Source organism: Eulemur rufifrons, chromosome 9 (genome assembly GCF_041146395.1).
Source record: "Eulemur rufifrons isolate Redbay chromosome 9, OSU_ERuf_1, whole genome shotgun sequence".
In the NCBI taxonomy this organism is placed as follows: domain Eukaryota; kingdom Metazoa; phylum Chordata; class Mammalia; order Primates; family Lemuridae; genus Eulemur; species Eulemur rufifrons.
Window position 1 is genome coordinate 837,898 of NC_090991.1, and position 15,699 is coordinate 853,596.

At 61.4% G+C, this 15,699-nt stretch overlaps 1 protein-coding gene across 1 annotated transcript; it reads right to left on the reverse strand.

Moving 5' to 3' along the window:
- NATD1 (N-acetyltransferase domain containing 1) lies at nt 1–9,419 on the reverse strand. The gene is made up of 3 exons (XM_069481854.1): nt 9,290–9,419; nt 2,260–2,378; nt 1–1,523 (listed from the first exon to the last, which is right to left on the reverse strand). Exons 1-3 carry the CDS (start codon nt 9,390–9,392, stop codon nt 1,407–1,409), a joined length of 339 nt encoding a protein of 112 aa, XP_069337955.1. The 5' UTR covers nt 9,393–9,419; the 3' UTR covers nt 1–1,406.
- Between the last annotated feature and the right edge of the window lie 6,280 nt (nt 9,420–15,699).

Sequence of the window (15,699 nt, forward strand, 5' to 3'; positions counted from 1 at the left end):
GCTGGGAAGGCCCTGTGCACAGTGTCTGGGACGGCCCTGAGCTGGTGTGGCCGAGGAAAGAGAGGGGGGTCTTGGTGCCGAGACGGGGGGCAGCGTGGAGGTGAGTGGAAAATGCAAGCACAGGCCACGCCGGCGCCTGCCCCGCAGAGTCAGGTGAAGGGCGGGGTCACCACAGCCCCCACTGCCCCCAGCACCCACCCCTCCCTGAGCCCCTGCACTGGAGGAGGAAAACAGGGTGGGGGCCGGTCAGCCTCTTCCTGTACCCCCAGAGCCCATCCTCAGACACCCCCAGAGGCCTGGAGGGGACACGCCATCCCCAAGGGATTTGGTGTTAATGTCTCAGCTTCAAAGGGCCCAACTCCTAGGTCGCCCTCCCGTGCCGCGAGGAGAGGAACAAATCCGACCCTTGTGGGCAGTGGGGCACAAGAGGTCACGACCCTGAGCCCAAACTCACCCTCAGGGGCAGCTGCAGGGCCCCAGACAGGCTGGTCCCAGGGACGCGAAGCATCCTGGGGCATCGCCCAGGCTGTGGCCAGGAAGACTGGCCTGGGCAAAAGCCCTGGGACCCGCCAGGCAGCAGAGCACAGAGAGGACACTCTGGTATCTAGTGGCAGCAAAGGAAACCCCTCCGGCTGAAACGTCCCTTGCTCCTGGGTGGCGAGGGCAGCTCTGGGAGGACAGCCCACCTCCCTCCAACCCCAGCTCCAAGGGGTCCTCTCAGCTCCGCGGGTGGTCTCAGAGCTGCACCTGGCAGAGGGGGCACAGCGGGGCCAGCCCATGGGGATGGCCTCGGTTTCCTGCAGAGCGACGCACAAGAGGCCAACAAAAGATGAGGGTACCAAGGAGAGGAAAACCGCCACCGTGCCCAGCCCAGCCTGCCCCCAGGCCGTATCCGTGTGCATATGTTCATGTGCGTTCCTGTGCGGGGGCCGCCCCTTGCGGTGGCTCCCGCGCCAGGCACAGAAGTCTGAGGCGGAGGACGGAAGCACCGGTGGCAGGCAAGGCTTGGCACTGCCACCCTCAGACGTTGGCACACGAGGTTTCTTATTGCTCCTCTTGGCTCTGGGGAACACTGTCTTCACTTGCAGAAAGGACACAGGCCCAAGAGAGGTGGTGGCAGGGGTCCCACATCAGCCCTCCTTGCTGATTGCTGGGCAGGGAACAGCAGGCAGGACCCAGGCTGGCCTGGGCCCCCCATCCTGCCCACAGAAGGCCTCTGCGACGCCACTGGTCTCTGGGAGAGTGGGAGCTGCCGCGACCGCCTGGCCTCCCCGTCACCGGGCTGCCGCCCATCCTCAGCCAGCTGCCTCCAGGGGTCTGGCCCCGGCCAGATGAGCATCCTTATAAAAATCACTGAGTCTGTTCCCAGGGGGCCCGGCAGGGAGTGCTCGCGCCCGTCGGCAGCGTTACGGCTGCAGCCGCTCCAGGTACTGTGGCAGCGGGTTCTCCTTGACGTACTTCTGGATGTACCAGCACGTGAGGTGGGCCTTCAGGTCCTCCTCCACCACGAAGTCCAGGGCGGCCTGGGAGCCAGGGCACAGAGCAGAGCGGTGGTCAGGGCCTGAAGCCTGCACAGCGCCCGTGGCCGCCCAGCCCAAGGAGGTGGCCCCATCGGCTCCCCCCGCAGCCCCCGGGCTCCACATCCCCCTCCCACCTTGCCCAGGTCAGTGACCCCTTGGGAACCCAGGGAACCCCCCCAGACCAGCTCACAGGCTGGTCCTATACAAAATGACAAGACACGTCCCTTCTGCCCAGGCAGGTACAGCCCCCGCGCCCCTGTGGAGAGGAGGGTGGGCGGCGAAGCCAGCAGGGGGCCCAGCTGAGCCCCAGGAGCAGGCCCGGGGCGCTGAAGGCTTCTTTGCTGCAGCTGTGATCCCTCTTGAAGCCCAAACCTGCCCTGCAGGCAGCCTGGGTTAGAGATGCTTTGGGGATGGGGGGTTGAGGGCTGGGAACAGGGCACAAACCAAGACACCGAACGTTCCCATTTGTGCCATTTGCTGAGCACCTATTACATGTCAAGCACTGGGGCCCTGGGACAGAATCAGGCACTGACTCACAGGAGGTGTGTGGGGACCCTGGTGGCTTAGCCACACCAGGGCCCTGCAGAACAGGAGCCTGAGCCCAAAAGGGCCCAGAAAAGCTGCCACCAGCCCCGAGAGGAGCCGAAGCCAAGAAGCAGGCCAGAGTCAGCCACTGGGGCTACTGTCTGCTCAGATGGGAGGTGGTGGCCCCCACGTCCCCCACCCACCGCCACCCTACCTTGGCAAGGTGCTTGGCGATGCCGCGCCCGCGGTAGGCGTCAGGGACCTCAGTGTGCTGCAGGTCCACGATCCGCTTGCCCACGTACTCATAGAGCAGGACAGCCCGGTCGTGACATCCTGGGGGGTTATGGAGACAGGTGAGCCCATGAGACTCCAGGGGCCTGGGGGCGCTTGGCCAGCCCAGGTACACAGTCCTCCAGGAGCCCATGGACCCAGGCGCACAGTTTGGGGAGGAGGGACAGGCATGTGGAACTGTTCAACTGTTGGAGTTGAATCCTGAATAACCTCTCTGTGCCTCAGTTTCCTCATCTGTAAAGTGGGGACATAACAGGACATAACAGGACAAACTGCTCCTCATAGGGGTGTGTGGAGGATTAAATGAGACACTCAAAGCAGTGCCTAGAACAAGAAGCCCCATGCAAACCTGTGCTATGGCATCAGCCTCGGCAGCCCAGGGCCCACCGCCCCTCTGTACCCTGCTCTCTGCGCTCACCTGAGCCCTTCCCAGGGTCTAGGAGTCCCAGGACCCAGGACTGGACGAGACCAGGGCCCGGCAAATCCACAACCACAGAGAAGCACCAGGAGACCAGCGAGGGCGCTACAGGGTGAGCGTCAGGACCTTCTGTTAACTCGGGCACGGTGTGGAAGGTCAGAGGACCGTGCAAACAGAGTCCCTGAGAAACCGACGCCGGGCACAGGAGGCAGGCACACACCGGTCTGCATGGACAGGGGCTCCCCGGCCCACCCAAACTCCTGTAGGACAAATAATTCTTCCAACCACAGTTTTTAATGCTCCATCTGTCTCTGTACCTGCTCACGTATCCATCTGTCCACCCACCCACCCCCATCCTTCCAACAAACGTTCACTGAGCCCCAGCACGGCTCCAGGTCTGGGGACAGGGCAGCGAGCAAACCAGAAGACGTCCTGGCCTCGTGAAACTGACCAGAAGGGAGGCAGACAAGACACAGGGAAAGGAGGTGAAAGTGCAGCAAGTCAGGGGAAGGGGAAGGGCCGCGGGGAATGCTGGCTGGGGACAGCGGCAGGATGGAGGAGGGGGTCAGTCACGTGAAGTGTGGGGAACAGTGTTCTAGGGAACAGCGAGGACAAAGGCTCTGAGGCGGCAGCGGGCCTGTATGTGGGCAGCGAGGAGGGCGGGGGCTGGGGTGGAGTGGGCGAGGGGTGGAGGAGATGCGGGCAGGGACGCGCAGGGAGCAGGTCCCACAGAGCCCCCGAAGCCACCACGAGCTGGGCACTGCGGGAGGGTCCTCCGCAAAGGGATGGGATGTGACTCGTGACGGCACAGGGTCCCTCCGGCTGCATGGGGGGCCCAGCGAGTGAAGATGGGGTGCAGGCTGGGGTGGTGGGGCACGAGGAGGGTCCCGCCCCGAGGGGTTCTGAAGGCGCAGCCAGCGGGACTTGCTGGTGGTTTGGGTGTGGTCAATGAGAGAAAGAAGAGGACAACTCCAGGGCTGCTTAGTTCACGGGTGGCAGGTGGAGGGGTCAGGAGGGAGAGCGGGAGCCCCTGGCTGGAGGGGGAGCGAGGAGCAGGAAGCAGGTTTGGGAAGCGCAGGAAGGACGGGCAGGCCACAGCCAGCACAAAGGCCCCTTCACTGGCCATAAAGGAAAACACCTCCACGCCAAGCGGCTCTTTACTGTTTAAAGTACATCATATGTTTAACATACGTTTTAACTTTAAAGCATGAGAGAACTTGCTCCTAAATATTGCTTGGGCTCCCAGCCTGTGCTGGGCACTGCAAGGGGAAGGCCGACAGGCCAAGGGACCAAACGACCCTTCCAAGGTCACCGAGCAAAACGGATACCAGAACTGGGTCCAAACCCAACTAGGAAGCTTTCCGGTCCTCAGGGTCTCTGGTGAGTCCCTGCGAAGCTCCAGGAGAGATTCCAGACAAGGAACTGCAGCCCAGGGATCCAGGTCACGCCGAGGTCCGCAGGGGGCTGGCACGCAGGTGTCCAGCCCCTGAGCCGAGTCTGTTCTCTGCCCCACCTCTACTTCCTGCCCCTGGCCTTCGCCTAGGCCGTTCCTTCTGCCCGGAATGCCCTCCCCCCTTTTCTGCTAGGCCCAGCTGGGGGTGGCCCCCCACCCCACTTCCTCTCTAGGCACCCAGGGCCCTGGCACTGTGGCCTGTGCTGCTGCCCGCCCCAGCTCACAGCAAGGACTCGGTGCTTGGCTCCACACCTGCTGGGTCAGTTCAGCTCACCCAGGACGGGCAAGAGCGATCAGGAGGCTATTTTGAGATGGACCCGGTCACTGAGGAAGCTGTCCGCCTGGCCTGGCCATTTAATTGCCCCAGCCCGCGAGGGTCTACCGCAGGCGGGCAGGGCAGGCGGCAGTGAGCAAAACTGCCAAGGCCCTCCCCGCGGAGAGTCTAGTTCGGTGGGGGAGACAGGCCAGAAGCGGGATCATTATAACTAATGCCGGGCTTGCAGGTGACAAGCTGATGTGGGCTAAGGAGACCACGCAGCAGGGAAGGGCTGGGGCGCGGTGGGAGATCTGGGCGTGACCAGCCCGGGTGGCGGCGAGGATGGCACAAGCGAAGGCCCTGGGGTAGGACGTCCGAGGAACTGCAAGGTGGCCAGAGAAGCTGGGCCTGAAGGGGTCGAGGGGAGAGGAAGCCAAGCTGGGGGTCCCAGAGCCAGACCAGCAGGGCCTCGGAGAAGACCCAGCTTTTGCCGTGGCAGTCTCTGCAGAGCTGGGGGCGGCGGAAAGCGTGCCAGCGTCCCCTTCTCATTCCTCCACTCGTCCCTCGACCCACGTTCCTGGGGTGGCCGCTGGGGCTGTGGGTGGACCTGAGCCTCAGAAATTCTCTGCCTCCCGTACCCGTGGCCACCGGAGGTCACAAGGACTGTCACCACTGTAACCCTGGCCCCAAGCCCAGGGTAGACACCTAAGAACTATCTGTTCAACTAACAACTGCTGTCCTCCCCTGCCAGACGTACGCCGGAGGTGGGGCCGCCAGCACGCTGGCCCTCCCAGAGCCGGGCCCCAGGGGGCGGCAGGATGGGACAGCTGTGGCTCCTGCCCGGGAGGCCCCACCTGGGGGCAGTGCCTGCCCTGCTCTGCACCTGGCAGTCCACTCCCTGGGCACAACTCACTGCTCACACTGCCCACCCTGCAGCGGTCACGGAGCTGCCTCTGTGGCTGCCTCTCCACTCAGAGCCTCCCGGGGGTCCCTTATCACTCCAGGAGAGCCAAATGCACCTCCCTGGAGGCTCCCCTGACCACCTGTTGCCCCCATGATGGGACAGCCAGACACCAGGGCAGCGCCATCTGCCACTCTCTCACCTCTGGACACTGCGGCCACCACACCAGCATCTGCGCAGCTGGGCCCATGGGTGCTACTGTCTCAGCTTAGAGACGCACGGTCACAACCTTGGGGCCTGGCAGGGCCCTGGGTTCGAGTCTCACCTCTGCCAGGTGATCTCAGGCCAGACCCAACACCTCTATGCCCCAGAAACTTTGCCTGTCCTGGGACAATCGCTACCCCTTTCTCCCAGGTCTGAGAATCACATCGAGATCCTGGACTGTGACTAGTTTCAATAAAAGTTAAAGCTACTTTGCTAATGGGGGCCCCTCCCCTGGGTCATTCCACCCTCCCCAAAGGTGGAGGAAAGGGCCCCTGCAAGTCGTCAGGGGGAGAAAGGCAAAAAGCCTGCAGGTGGGGAAGGGGAACAAGGGTTTTGGGAGACAAGGAGTCTTTGCAACAAGTGTCAACCTCCACCTCCTCTGCTCTGCCCGCGTGGACCCAAGAGGAGGCCCACTGAACAGATGAGGAGACTGAGGCAGTGGTGAAGCCAGAACCCAGGCCCTGGGAGGCGCTGCACGAGTGGGAGCAGAGCAACAGGGCAGGCGCCCACGTCCCTGGCCGGCTTGTCCGGGCGACTCCCCAAGCAGAGCCTGGTTTGGGGAAGGGCCACATGTTGGCTCAGAGGTGGGTTAGGCAGAGGGGCTGGAGCCTGGACAAACTCAACAATAGGTCGCTTTCCCTCTGCACAGGACCCTGAGCTGGCCCAGCAGGACATAGCAGAGGCCTCCTGGTGGGGCTGCACCAGCCCTGCTGCCTCCAGGGGTGCTGTGGAGGCCAGAGGCAGCTACTGCCTCTCGGGGCCTCCATCTTCCTGTCTGCAGAATGGGGGCTGGGACAACGCGGAAAGTTCCAGGAATCTGGGACTCCTGAGTGACCCTTCCCCTTGCAACAAGCTGGCTCTGGCTGAGGGGACTGGGGAGGGAAGGCCAAGGAAGGGGCTGCTCAGGATACCAGGGTCTCCTCCAGCCTCCCCCAACCCTCGGGTGCCCACCGTCAGATGGATGCTGGGGGCTCCATTCTGGCTTAGCTGCCTACTGGCTGTGTGCCTTGGTTTCCCCACCTATAAAATAGAGACAAGCTCAAGTTTCAGAACCCGGATTTGGGGTCTGATAAGCCTTTTTCACACCCACGCCCCAAGTCCTATCCATACTTCCTTCCACGTCTGTCCTGGACCTGGATGCTTCTCCCCGCACCTGCGTGCACTGCCTGGACTAGAACAGCAGCCGCCTGCCCGCTCTGTCCTGGCCACACAGTCTGCACCCCTCAGAGCAGCCAGAGGGAGCCTGGCCATCCCATCTGCCCTCTGTGCAGGACCCCTCACGCAGAGCCCAGATGACCTCGTCCTACACACACCAAGCGCTGCAGGGCTTGTGCTCTTGCTGTTCCCTCCACTTGGCACACTCTCCCCTGCTGTAGTTGTTTCTTGCCTCCCTCACGTCTTCGCTTAAACATCACCTCCTGGGGAGGGGCCTCCCTGGACACCTGATTCTAAGGGGCAGCCCGGCCTGACACCCCCCACGTCCGCCCTGCCTCAACTCTGGCCACAGCCCTTTACAGCCTTTCCTATTTCTCATCCATCCCCCCTCTAGACTGCCAGCCCCACTAGACCCTGGCACCGGAAAGAGTGCTTGGCACATAGTAAGTGCTCAATTAAGTATTGGGGAACAAACCCCAGCTCTTCCGCCTCTGCAGTACAGACCTTGGGTGAATCATTTCACTTCCTGGTGCCTCAGTCTCCTCATTTGTAAATGGGAAGAGCAGTTTCCCATATCCCTATCTAGCATGGCTACAAGAGTGACTCCACGTAATGGGGCTTCTAGAATACAAGTGCTTAATAAACACAGCTGCTCAAACTTCTTCCCTCACTCAGAAACAGAGCTTGCAGGAAGACAGTCAGCCTAGCTCTGCCATGGGGACGGCCCGGGCACACGCCTGTACCGGGAGCCTGGGCTGCCTGACCACTCAGCCTCAGTGTCCACCCCTGTCCGTGGCTTGCCTCACAGGTCAGGAGACGCACAGGCTCTCCCATCCCAGTTCAGGCGGGCCTGGGCCCAGACGCACACCAGCCCTCCCTGGTCCACAGGCACACTCAGACCCAGCGCGGCCTGGGAGCCCAGAGAGGCCCACTCTGTGCTGTGCACCCCCTCCCCTGGGGCCTCCAGATGCCCTCTTCTCCCCTGGGCTCCCCCACCCCAGCTCCCCGGGGCCTGGGTTTGTAGACAGCCACCCAGGCTGCAGGTCGAGGGCAAGTTTAGAAATATGGCTGGGCACATCTGGCCCTGGGCACATCTGGCCCTGACCAGGAGATTTGTCCTTTGGCTGTACCCATTCAGAAGAGAAAAAAAAATACCCAATGTTTCCTTTTTCTTTCTCTCTCTGAGTCAAATGGGCCTCCTGAGTCCCCAAGGGAACCAGAGACCACTCTGGAACCTCAGAAAAGAGGATGTGAAAAGCCACGAGGCCTCTCCCTCGAGAGTGGCCAGGGCCCCAAGCAGCACGGCCAGCTCGTCACAGCAGCGGCAGGACCTGCTTCTAGGTGGGAAGAACGCGGTGCAGGGCCAGCCTGGCCCAGGCTGGAGTTCTGGTGAGGCTGGTAGTCACTTCCTGTGGCCCTAGCCTCCGTTTACTCATCTGCAACGTGGACTGCTGTCTCCCAATGTCACTGGGATGATGTGACAGTCACATCCACAAGGCTGGAGGTGTGGGGTCTGGCCCAACGTCCAGCATAGCCCAACTGCGCCTGAGAAATGTCCAGCCTGGGCCCCTCCTGGCTGCAGCCCAGTCTGGGTTGCAAGAGCCCCATTCACGAGTCCGACCCGGCAGGTGCCTTCCCGCTCTGCTCCAGTCAAGCTCCCTGCGCGGTGGCCTCCAAGGGCCATTCCAGTTTGGACGTTCGCACAGGGGGCCCAACTGGGAGGGGTGGGAGACAGGGAGTTCATGGTGTTAGATTTCATAATTCTAGTTCCTACCCCTCAGACCTCTTAAGGGAGGTGGGCTAGTCAAAACTTCTTGACAGGAAAGGAGGACTTGAGCTTGGTTTCCGGTTTTAAAAGTAACGATCAGTCCCTGTTTGTCAGCACTCACTGTGCGCCGTGGGAGCCGTTCCAATCCCTCCCGTTTATTACAGCCTTTCGCCCGCACAGCTAGCCGAGGCGGCGCGCGCTGCCGGTGAGCCCACTGCAGGGATGCGGACACGAGGCACAGAGGTGAGGGACGCCGGCCGGCCTCGGAGAAGCTGGGGTCCGATGGCGATGCCCGCCCGCGGGACCCCACCGCGCCACGGGGCAAAGCCCCTTCGCTGACGCCGCAGGTCTGCGGGGGCGGGGGGGGGGTCCCCAGCCTCCCGGGACAGAAAATCTAACGTTCCCAGGGTCGGGCGACCGGCGCTCCAGGGTCGCAGACGGAAGCCCTCGGCGGGTGCGCGACACCGGAAACGGCCGCGCCAGCAGGTGCGGGTCCCCGGCGGCACAGGCCGGAGACGAGCTCCGGGTGGCCCCAGCTCCTGCCTCCGCCGGTCCCGCCCCCGCCCGTGCCCGCGCCCCCGCCCGCGCCCGCGCCCCCGCCCGCGCCCTCGCCCGCGGCGCGCTCCCGACACCCTCCCGGGGGCGCGGGGGCGCGCGGGCCGGGCTTCCCCCCCGGGGGCGGCGCGGCGGGCCCGGCGCGCTCGCAAACAAAAGGCGGGGCGCGCCGCGCCGCGTTACCGTTGAGCCGGACGGTGAACTGGCGGCGCCGGCGGTCGTGCTCCACGCGGATGGGGCAGCCCTGCTCCGGCGCGCCCGGCGGCACCGCGGCCGACTGCGCCATCCGCGCCGGGCTGCGGCCGCTCGGACGCGGGCGCGGGGCGCGCGGGGGCGCGCGGGGCGGCGCGGGGCGGCGGGGCCCGGCCTGAGAGACCGCGGGCGGCGGCGCCGAAACTGACACTCGGCGGCGGCGGCGGCAGCAACAAAAAAGGGGGGGCGGAAATCAGCTGTGAGGTCACGTGCGGCGCGCGGCCAGTGGGCGCGCGGCCTTTCTGTTTTGATACATTCCTGTCGGCTCTTAAAGGGGCCGCCGCTCGCCGCCGCGTCCCACCCGCAGCCGCGAACAAAACCGCCGCGCCGCTGCTCTGGCCTCTTGCGTTTGTCCCACATGCAACTCTGGGGCCTCCACGCGGACCCTTCTGAAAAAGACGTAACGAATCGTATGGAAATTCGCATCGTCCCCAAGGTAGCCGCCACTTACTGAGCACTTGGCTGTGTGCACGGCCTGTGCGCAGCAGAGCCCTGGTGCTCCGGAAGCGCTCAGTGGGGGCTCAGTGCGCTTTGTGAAAATTCTCACCACAACCCTGAGAAATAGGTATGCTTGACTCCATCTACAGATGAGCAAATAGAGGCCCGGGGCAGTTGAAAGACACCCGTGAGGGCACACGCAGCTGGGCCCCCGAGGGGGTGGGTGGTGCTGCGGAGCGCGCGCTCCCGTGTGCACTGGGGCCCTCCCGCGTGCACTGGGGCCCTCCCGCGTGCACTGGGCCCTCCCGTGCACTGGGGCCCTCCCGTGCACTGGGGCCCTCCCGCGTGCACTGGGGCCCTCCCGCGTGCACTGGGGCCCTCCCCGCGTGCACTGGGGCCTCCCGCGTGCACTGGGGCCCTCCCGCGTGCACTGGGGCCTCCCGCGTGCACTGGGCCCTCCCGTGCACTGGGGCCCTCCCGCGTGCACTGGGGCCCTCCCGCGTGCACTGGGGCCCTCCCGCGTGCACTGGGGCCCTCCCGCGTGCACTGGGGCCCTCCCGCGTGCACTGGGGCCTCCCGCGTGCACTGGGCCCTCCCGTGCACTGGGGCCCTCCCGTGCACTGGGGCCCTCCCGCGTGCACTGGGGCCTCCCGCGTGCACTGGGGCCCTCCCGCGTGCACTGGGCCCTCCCGTGCACTGGGGCCCTCCCGCGTGCACTGGGGCCCTCCCGTGCACTGGGGCCCTCCCCGCGGGCACTGGGGCCTCCCGCGGGCACTGGGGCCTCCCGCGGGCACTGGGGCCTCCCGCGGGCACTGGGGCCCTCCCCGCGGGCACTGGGGCCTCCCGCGGGCACTGGGGCCTCCCGCGGGCACTGGGGCCTCCCGCGCACTGGGCCCTCCCGCGTGCACTGGGCCCTCCCGCGTGCACTGGGGCCCTCCCGTGTGCACTGGGGCCCTCCCGCGTGCACTGGGCCCTCCCGCGTGCACTGGGGCCCTCCCGCGTGCACTGGGGCCCTCCCGCGTGCACTGGGGCCCTCCCGTGTGCACTGGGGCCCTCCCCGCGGGCACTGGGGCCTCCCGCGGGCACTGGGGCCTCCCGCGGGCACTGGGGCCTCCCGCGTGCACTGGGGCCCTCCCGCGTGCACTGGGCCCTCCCGCGGGCACTGGGGCCTCCCGCGGGCACTGGGGCCTCCCGCGGGCACTGGGGCCTCCCGCGTGCACTGGGGCCTCCCGCGGGCACTGGGGCCTCCCGCGGGCACTGGGGCCTCCCGCGGGCACTGGGGCCCTCCCGCGGGCACTGGGGCCTCCCGCGGGCACTGGGGCCCTCCCGCGTGCACTGGGGCCCTCCCCGCGGGCACTGGGGCCTCCCGCGGGCACTGGGGCCTCCCGCGGGCACTGGGGCCTCCCGCGTGCACTGGGGCCCTCCCGCGTGCACTGGGGCCCTCCCGTGCACTGGGGCCCTCCCGCGTGCACTGGGGCCCTCCCGCGTGCACTGGGGCCCTCCCCGCGGGCACTGGGGCCTCCCGCGGGCACTGGGGCCTCCTGCGTGCACTGCAGCTGCGGAGGAGGAGTTATCCCGACACTTGTTTGGGGCAACTGCCACCTTTCCCAGAGAGAGGCAGAAGTGCGGGAAGAGACTTTGGGGACCCCTGGACCCACTCCACAGATGGGGAGGCTGAGTCCCAGAAAGGGGCAGGGACTTGCTGAGGACACACAGGGTTCTTCTTTGAAAAGGGACTTAACGAAGTGCCCCCTCCCTCGCCCACAGAGCTCAGCCTCCTATCCAAACTCTTCCCTGTCGGTCACCTGAAGCTGCGCTCCCGCTGCGCACTGAATCACGTGACTACAGGTTACTTTTAATATCTTGTTAATTATGGTGTAAACTTGCTGTTCACACCCATTTGACCACCAAGCAAATCGAGATACAGGACCTCAGGGCCCTCTTCCCATCAGGGCCCACCCTTTGGGGCAACCACTATCCCTGACTTGTAGCATATTGACTAACTGAGTTTTTCTAGAAGGTCGTATAAATGCTGTCATACAGTATGTACTTTTTGGTGTCATTTCTTTTGCTCCACGCTATTGCTTGTATCTTTTCCATCACTAAGTAATTTATTCCATTGTGTGCGTGTATGGCAATTTATGTATCCATTCACCTGCTGATGGGCATTTGGGCTGTCTTGGGTTTGGGACTACTGTGAATGAGCCTGCTGCTGGCCTTCTTGGATGTGTCTTGCAGTGCCTGTGCCGTGGCATTCCTCTTGGGTAGCTGTCGAGGATGGACTGCTGGATCTTGGAGTCCATGTATGTTTAGTTTTGTCAGAAACTGCCCAGACCTTTTCCCAAAGTCGTTGTACCATCTTACACTCCTGCCTATAATTTTGAGAGTATGGTTCGTGTTCAGTCTTTTTAATTTTAGCCATTCTGATGAATGTGAAGTGATGTCTCACTGTGGCTTTAATTGGCATTGGCCTGATGACTGGTGACGTTGAGCCTCTTTTTATATGCTCCTTGGCCACTTGGATATTCACTTTTGCGAACACTCCTGCTGGTTTTGTGCCCAGTAATTTTTTTTCTTTGTATCCATTAGAATTCTTTTTGTTTGGTTATGAGTCCTTTGTCAGATATATTTACTGAGAATATCCTCTCCTACCAGATTATTATTCTATTTAACAAGTGTGTCTTGTATCAAGGAGTTGTAAACAAAACAAGGCTGGTGAGTGAGTCATTACATACAAGGAGACAGAAAGGGATTCTGGGGTCAAAGAGAGGCTTGACCTCAGCTGAGTCACGGCTGGCTGTGATCCTGAGCAAGCAAGACGTGACCTTGCGTGTATCTCAGGTGACTTCTCTGTCTCTAAAGCACAGAGGCCAGAACATGTTCCTGGAAATTTTATGAACAGGCCATGCCATTTCCCACCTCTGGGCCTTTGCACATGCTATTGCCCAAATATCACCTCCTCTGGGAAGCCCTCATGTCTGCAGTCACATTTATTTAGTGTCTGTCCCCCAGCCAGCCTGGGTCCAGGGGAGCTTCCTCTCTAAGTCCCTGGCAGCGCCCAGCACACGCCAGGCTCAGATAAGAGCCAGGGTCTTCCTTTCTTTCTCCCTTGCTTATGTGTGTGTGTGTGTGTGTGTGTGTGTGTTTTGTCTTTTGAGACAGGGTCTTGCTCTGTCACCCAGACTGGAATGTAGTGATGCAATCATAGCTCACTGCAAGCGTGAACTCTTGAGCTCAAGTGATCCTCCTGCCTCAGCCTCCTAAGTAGCTGGGACTACAGGCGAGTGCCACCATGCCCAGCTAATTGTTTTCTGTAGAGACAGAGTCTTGCTACGTTGCCCAGGCTGGTTTTGAGCTCTTGGCCTCAAGTCATCCTCCTGCTTCAGCATCCCAAAGTGCTGGGATGTACGGGCGTGAAATACCACGCCATCCTCTGCTTTTAAATGTCTTTAGCTTGTTGGGGTTTTTAAACCTTGCAGAAATCCTTTCCGGACCAAGGATAAATAAAAGAATAAAGTGAGCAATTAACATTTGAGTGGATTTGCTGTCTGTGGTCCCCAGCGCTGGTCGTGGAGGAGACTTTGGGGAGGGGTTGATGGGGCCCGTTGGAGCCACGTGGAGACCAGGTCATGGATTTGGAGATCCTTTATTCAGTCAGTTGCTAATTCACTTAGCAAATATTGAGCACACATTATGTGTCAGGTACTGTTCTAAGAAGACACAGCTATGAACAAAACGCAGACCGCCACCTCCCCGCCCTCCAGGAGCTAATGTTCTACTTGAGGGAGAGACGTAAGCAAAGAAGGAAGTAAATGCCTGGTGCCTAAGATGGAGATGAGCACCCGAGGGAGAGTCAGCTGGGAGGGCAGGGACGTGCTCCTGGAGGAGACTTCAGACAGGGTGGTCTGGACGGAAGCTGCTGTGGGTCTTTTTATGGAAACCCTGAAGGAGGAGAAGGGTGGGTCAGGAGAGGTGGGGGAGGAGCAGTCCAGGCAGAGAGGACAGCCAGAGCAAAGGCTCTGCGGCATGTGCAAAGAACACAGGGAGGGACGGCGCGGTGGCTCACGCCCGTCATCCCAGCACTCTGGGAGGCCGAGGCAGGAGGATCGCTCGAGGTCAGGAGTTCGAGACCAGCCTGAGCAAGAGTGAGACCCCGTCTCTACTAAAAAATAGAAAGAAATTAACCAGACAACTAAAAACATATAGAAAAATTAGCCGGGCATGGTGCTGCATGCCTGTAGTCCCAGCTACTCGGGAGGCTGAGGCAGGAGGATCGCTTGAGCCCAGGAGTTTGAGGTTGCTGTGAGCTAGGCTGACACCACGGCGCTCTAGCCCATAGCCCAGGCAACAGAGTGAGACTCTGTCTCAAAAAAAAAAAAAAAAAAAAAAAAAAAAAAAAAACACAGGGAGGCCCTGTGGCTGGGGGGAGAGGAGGGGAGGACAAGGCCAGAGGCCCTGGGGGCAGACTGAGGGGACTTTGGCTTCCCCTTCGAGCTGGGAGGGAGCCATGGAAGAGTTTGGGGGCCTGATCTTAGGTTTTTTTTTTTTAATTTTGGAAGATTTCAAACATATATGTAAATAGACACAATAGTGCAATGAAACCCCATGTACCTGTATCATAGCTGAGGGTTTTATTTTTTTTTTTTCATTTTAAAAAATGTAAGGTAGTGGTTAACATACATTCCCCTGAAAGTTTTGTCATGTTCTGCAAGTTTTAACAAACATATCTGGTTATGTGACCTCTGCCACTACCTAGTTATATAAAACAGTCTGACACCCCTAGGTCCCCCATGCCCCTTTAACTGCGGTTTTGAAGACCCCTCTCTCCACTATGTGGGGTGCGGACCAGGAGGGGGGTGGAGAAGAAGATGGACTTACCTGACCTCTCTGAGCTGCTCTGGGGACGAGGAATTAATTAATGAGGTGACCCAGAAGAAGGCTCCTGCCCTGCTGCCCTGCATGTGGCGGATTCCATCCCGTGCCCCGCTGTCCCCGAAGTCCCCGAAATCTCAGAATCTTCAGCTGCCTTCCCTGTCCCAGACCACCTCACTGCTGTTCTCCTCCAGCCTCACCATGGGTCTCTGTGTGTCCTCTCCTGTCAGAGTGCCACAAGCCAGGCTCTGGCCCTGGGGAATGGCATTCTTGTAGCAGAATTCCAGGCAGCAAGAGGTAGCGTGACCGGGGAGATACATGGGACATTGTCATCTTTAACTGGAATATCCTTTTCTACTTTCCTGTTGGCAAACTGTTATTCATCCTTTAAAGCCCAGGTCAAATAGCCCCCACTGGGAGCGGCTTCGCCCATCCCAGGCCAGGTTGGGTCAGGCGCCACCCCTTGGCTCCCACAGCCCCTCTGAGTATCACCGTTATGTCGGTGTGGGCTTGCCTGCCCCGCTGCCTGGGAGAGCCTGGGTCTTGTTCATCGCCACCTCCTGTACAGAGTGCGCAGCTGAGAGCGCCTGCCGTCACACAGCAAATGCGGGGCGAGAGTCTGAGGGTGAGCGCACAGGCCTCGGAGCAGCCAGACGTCTCTTCCGCCACGGGCTTCCTCCCTGACCTTGGCCCCATCATGCCACCCTCTGAGCCTCAGTTTGCTCATCTGTAATGTGGCAGTAGAAGCCTGACTGCTTAGAGTTTTTCCTTCATTGGGTGGGCTTCCCTCCCCTTCCTCCATCTTTAATGCGGTTTAATTTACATACAATACAGTTCATCCATTTAAGCGCACAGTTTGCTGATTTTTGACAAATGTATACGATTGCGTAATGGCCACCACAATCATCATACTCCCAAATTGCAGCTGATCCCCACTCCCTACCCCCAGTCCCTTGCCACCACTGACCTGTTTTGTGTCACTCCAGTTTTGCCTTTTCCAGGATGTCCTATAAATGGAACCATGTTGAATG

What these genes read in the sequence shown, in the direction of transcription:
- NATD1 (XM_069481854.1), bottom strand. Translation starts at nt 9,392, where the DNA reads ATGGCGCAGTCGGCCGCGGTGCCGCCGGGCGCGCCGGAGCAGGGCTGC. An exon ending in GTTCACCGTCCGGCTCAACG is followed by an intron (nt 2,379 to 9,289) that starts GTAACGCGGCGC and finishes ATAACCCCCCAG; the next exon opens with GATGTCACGACCGGGCTGTC. An exon ending in TCGCCAAGCACCTTGCCAAG is followed by an intron (nt 1,524 to 2,259) that starts GTAGGGTGGCGG and finishes CCTGGCTCCCAG; the next exon opens with GCCGCCCTGGACTTCGTGGT.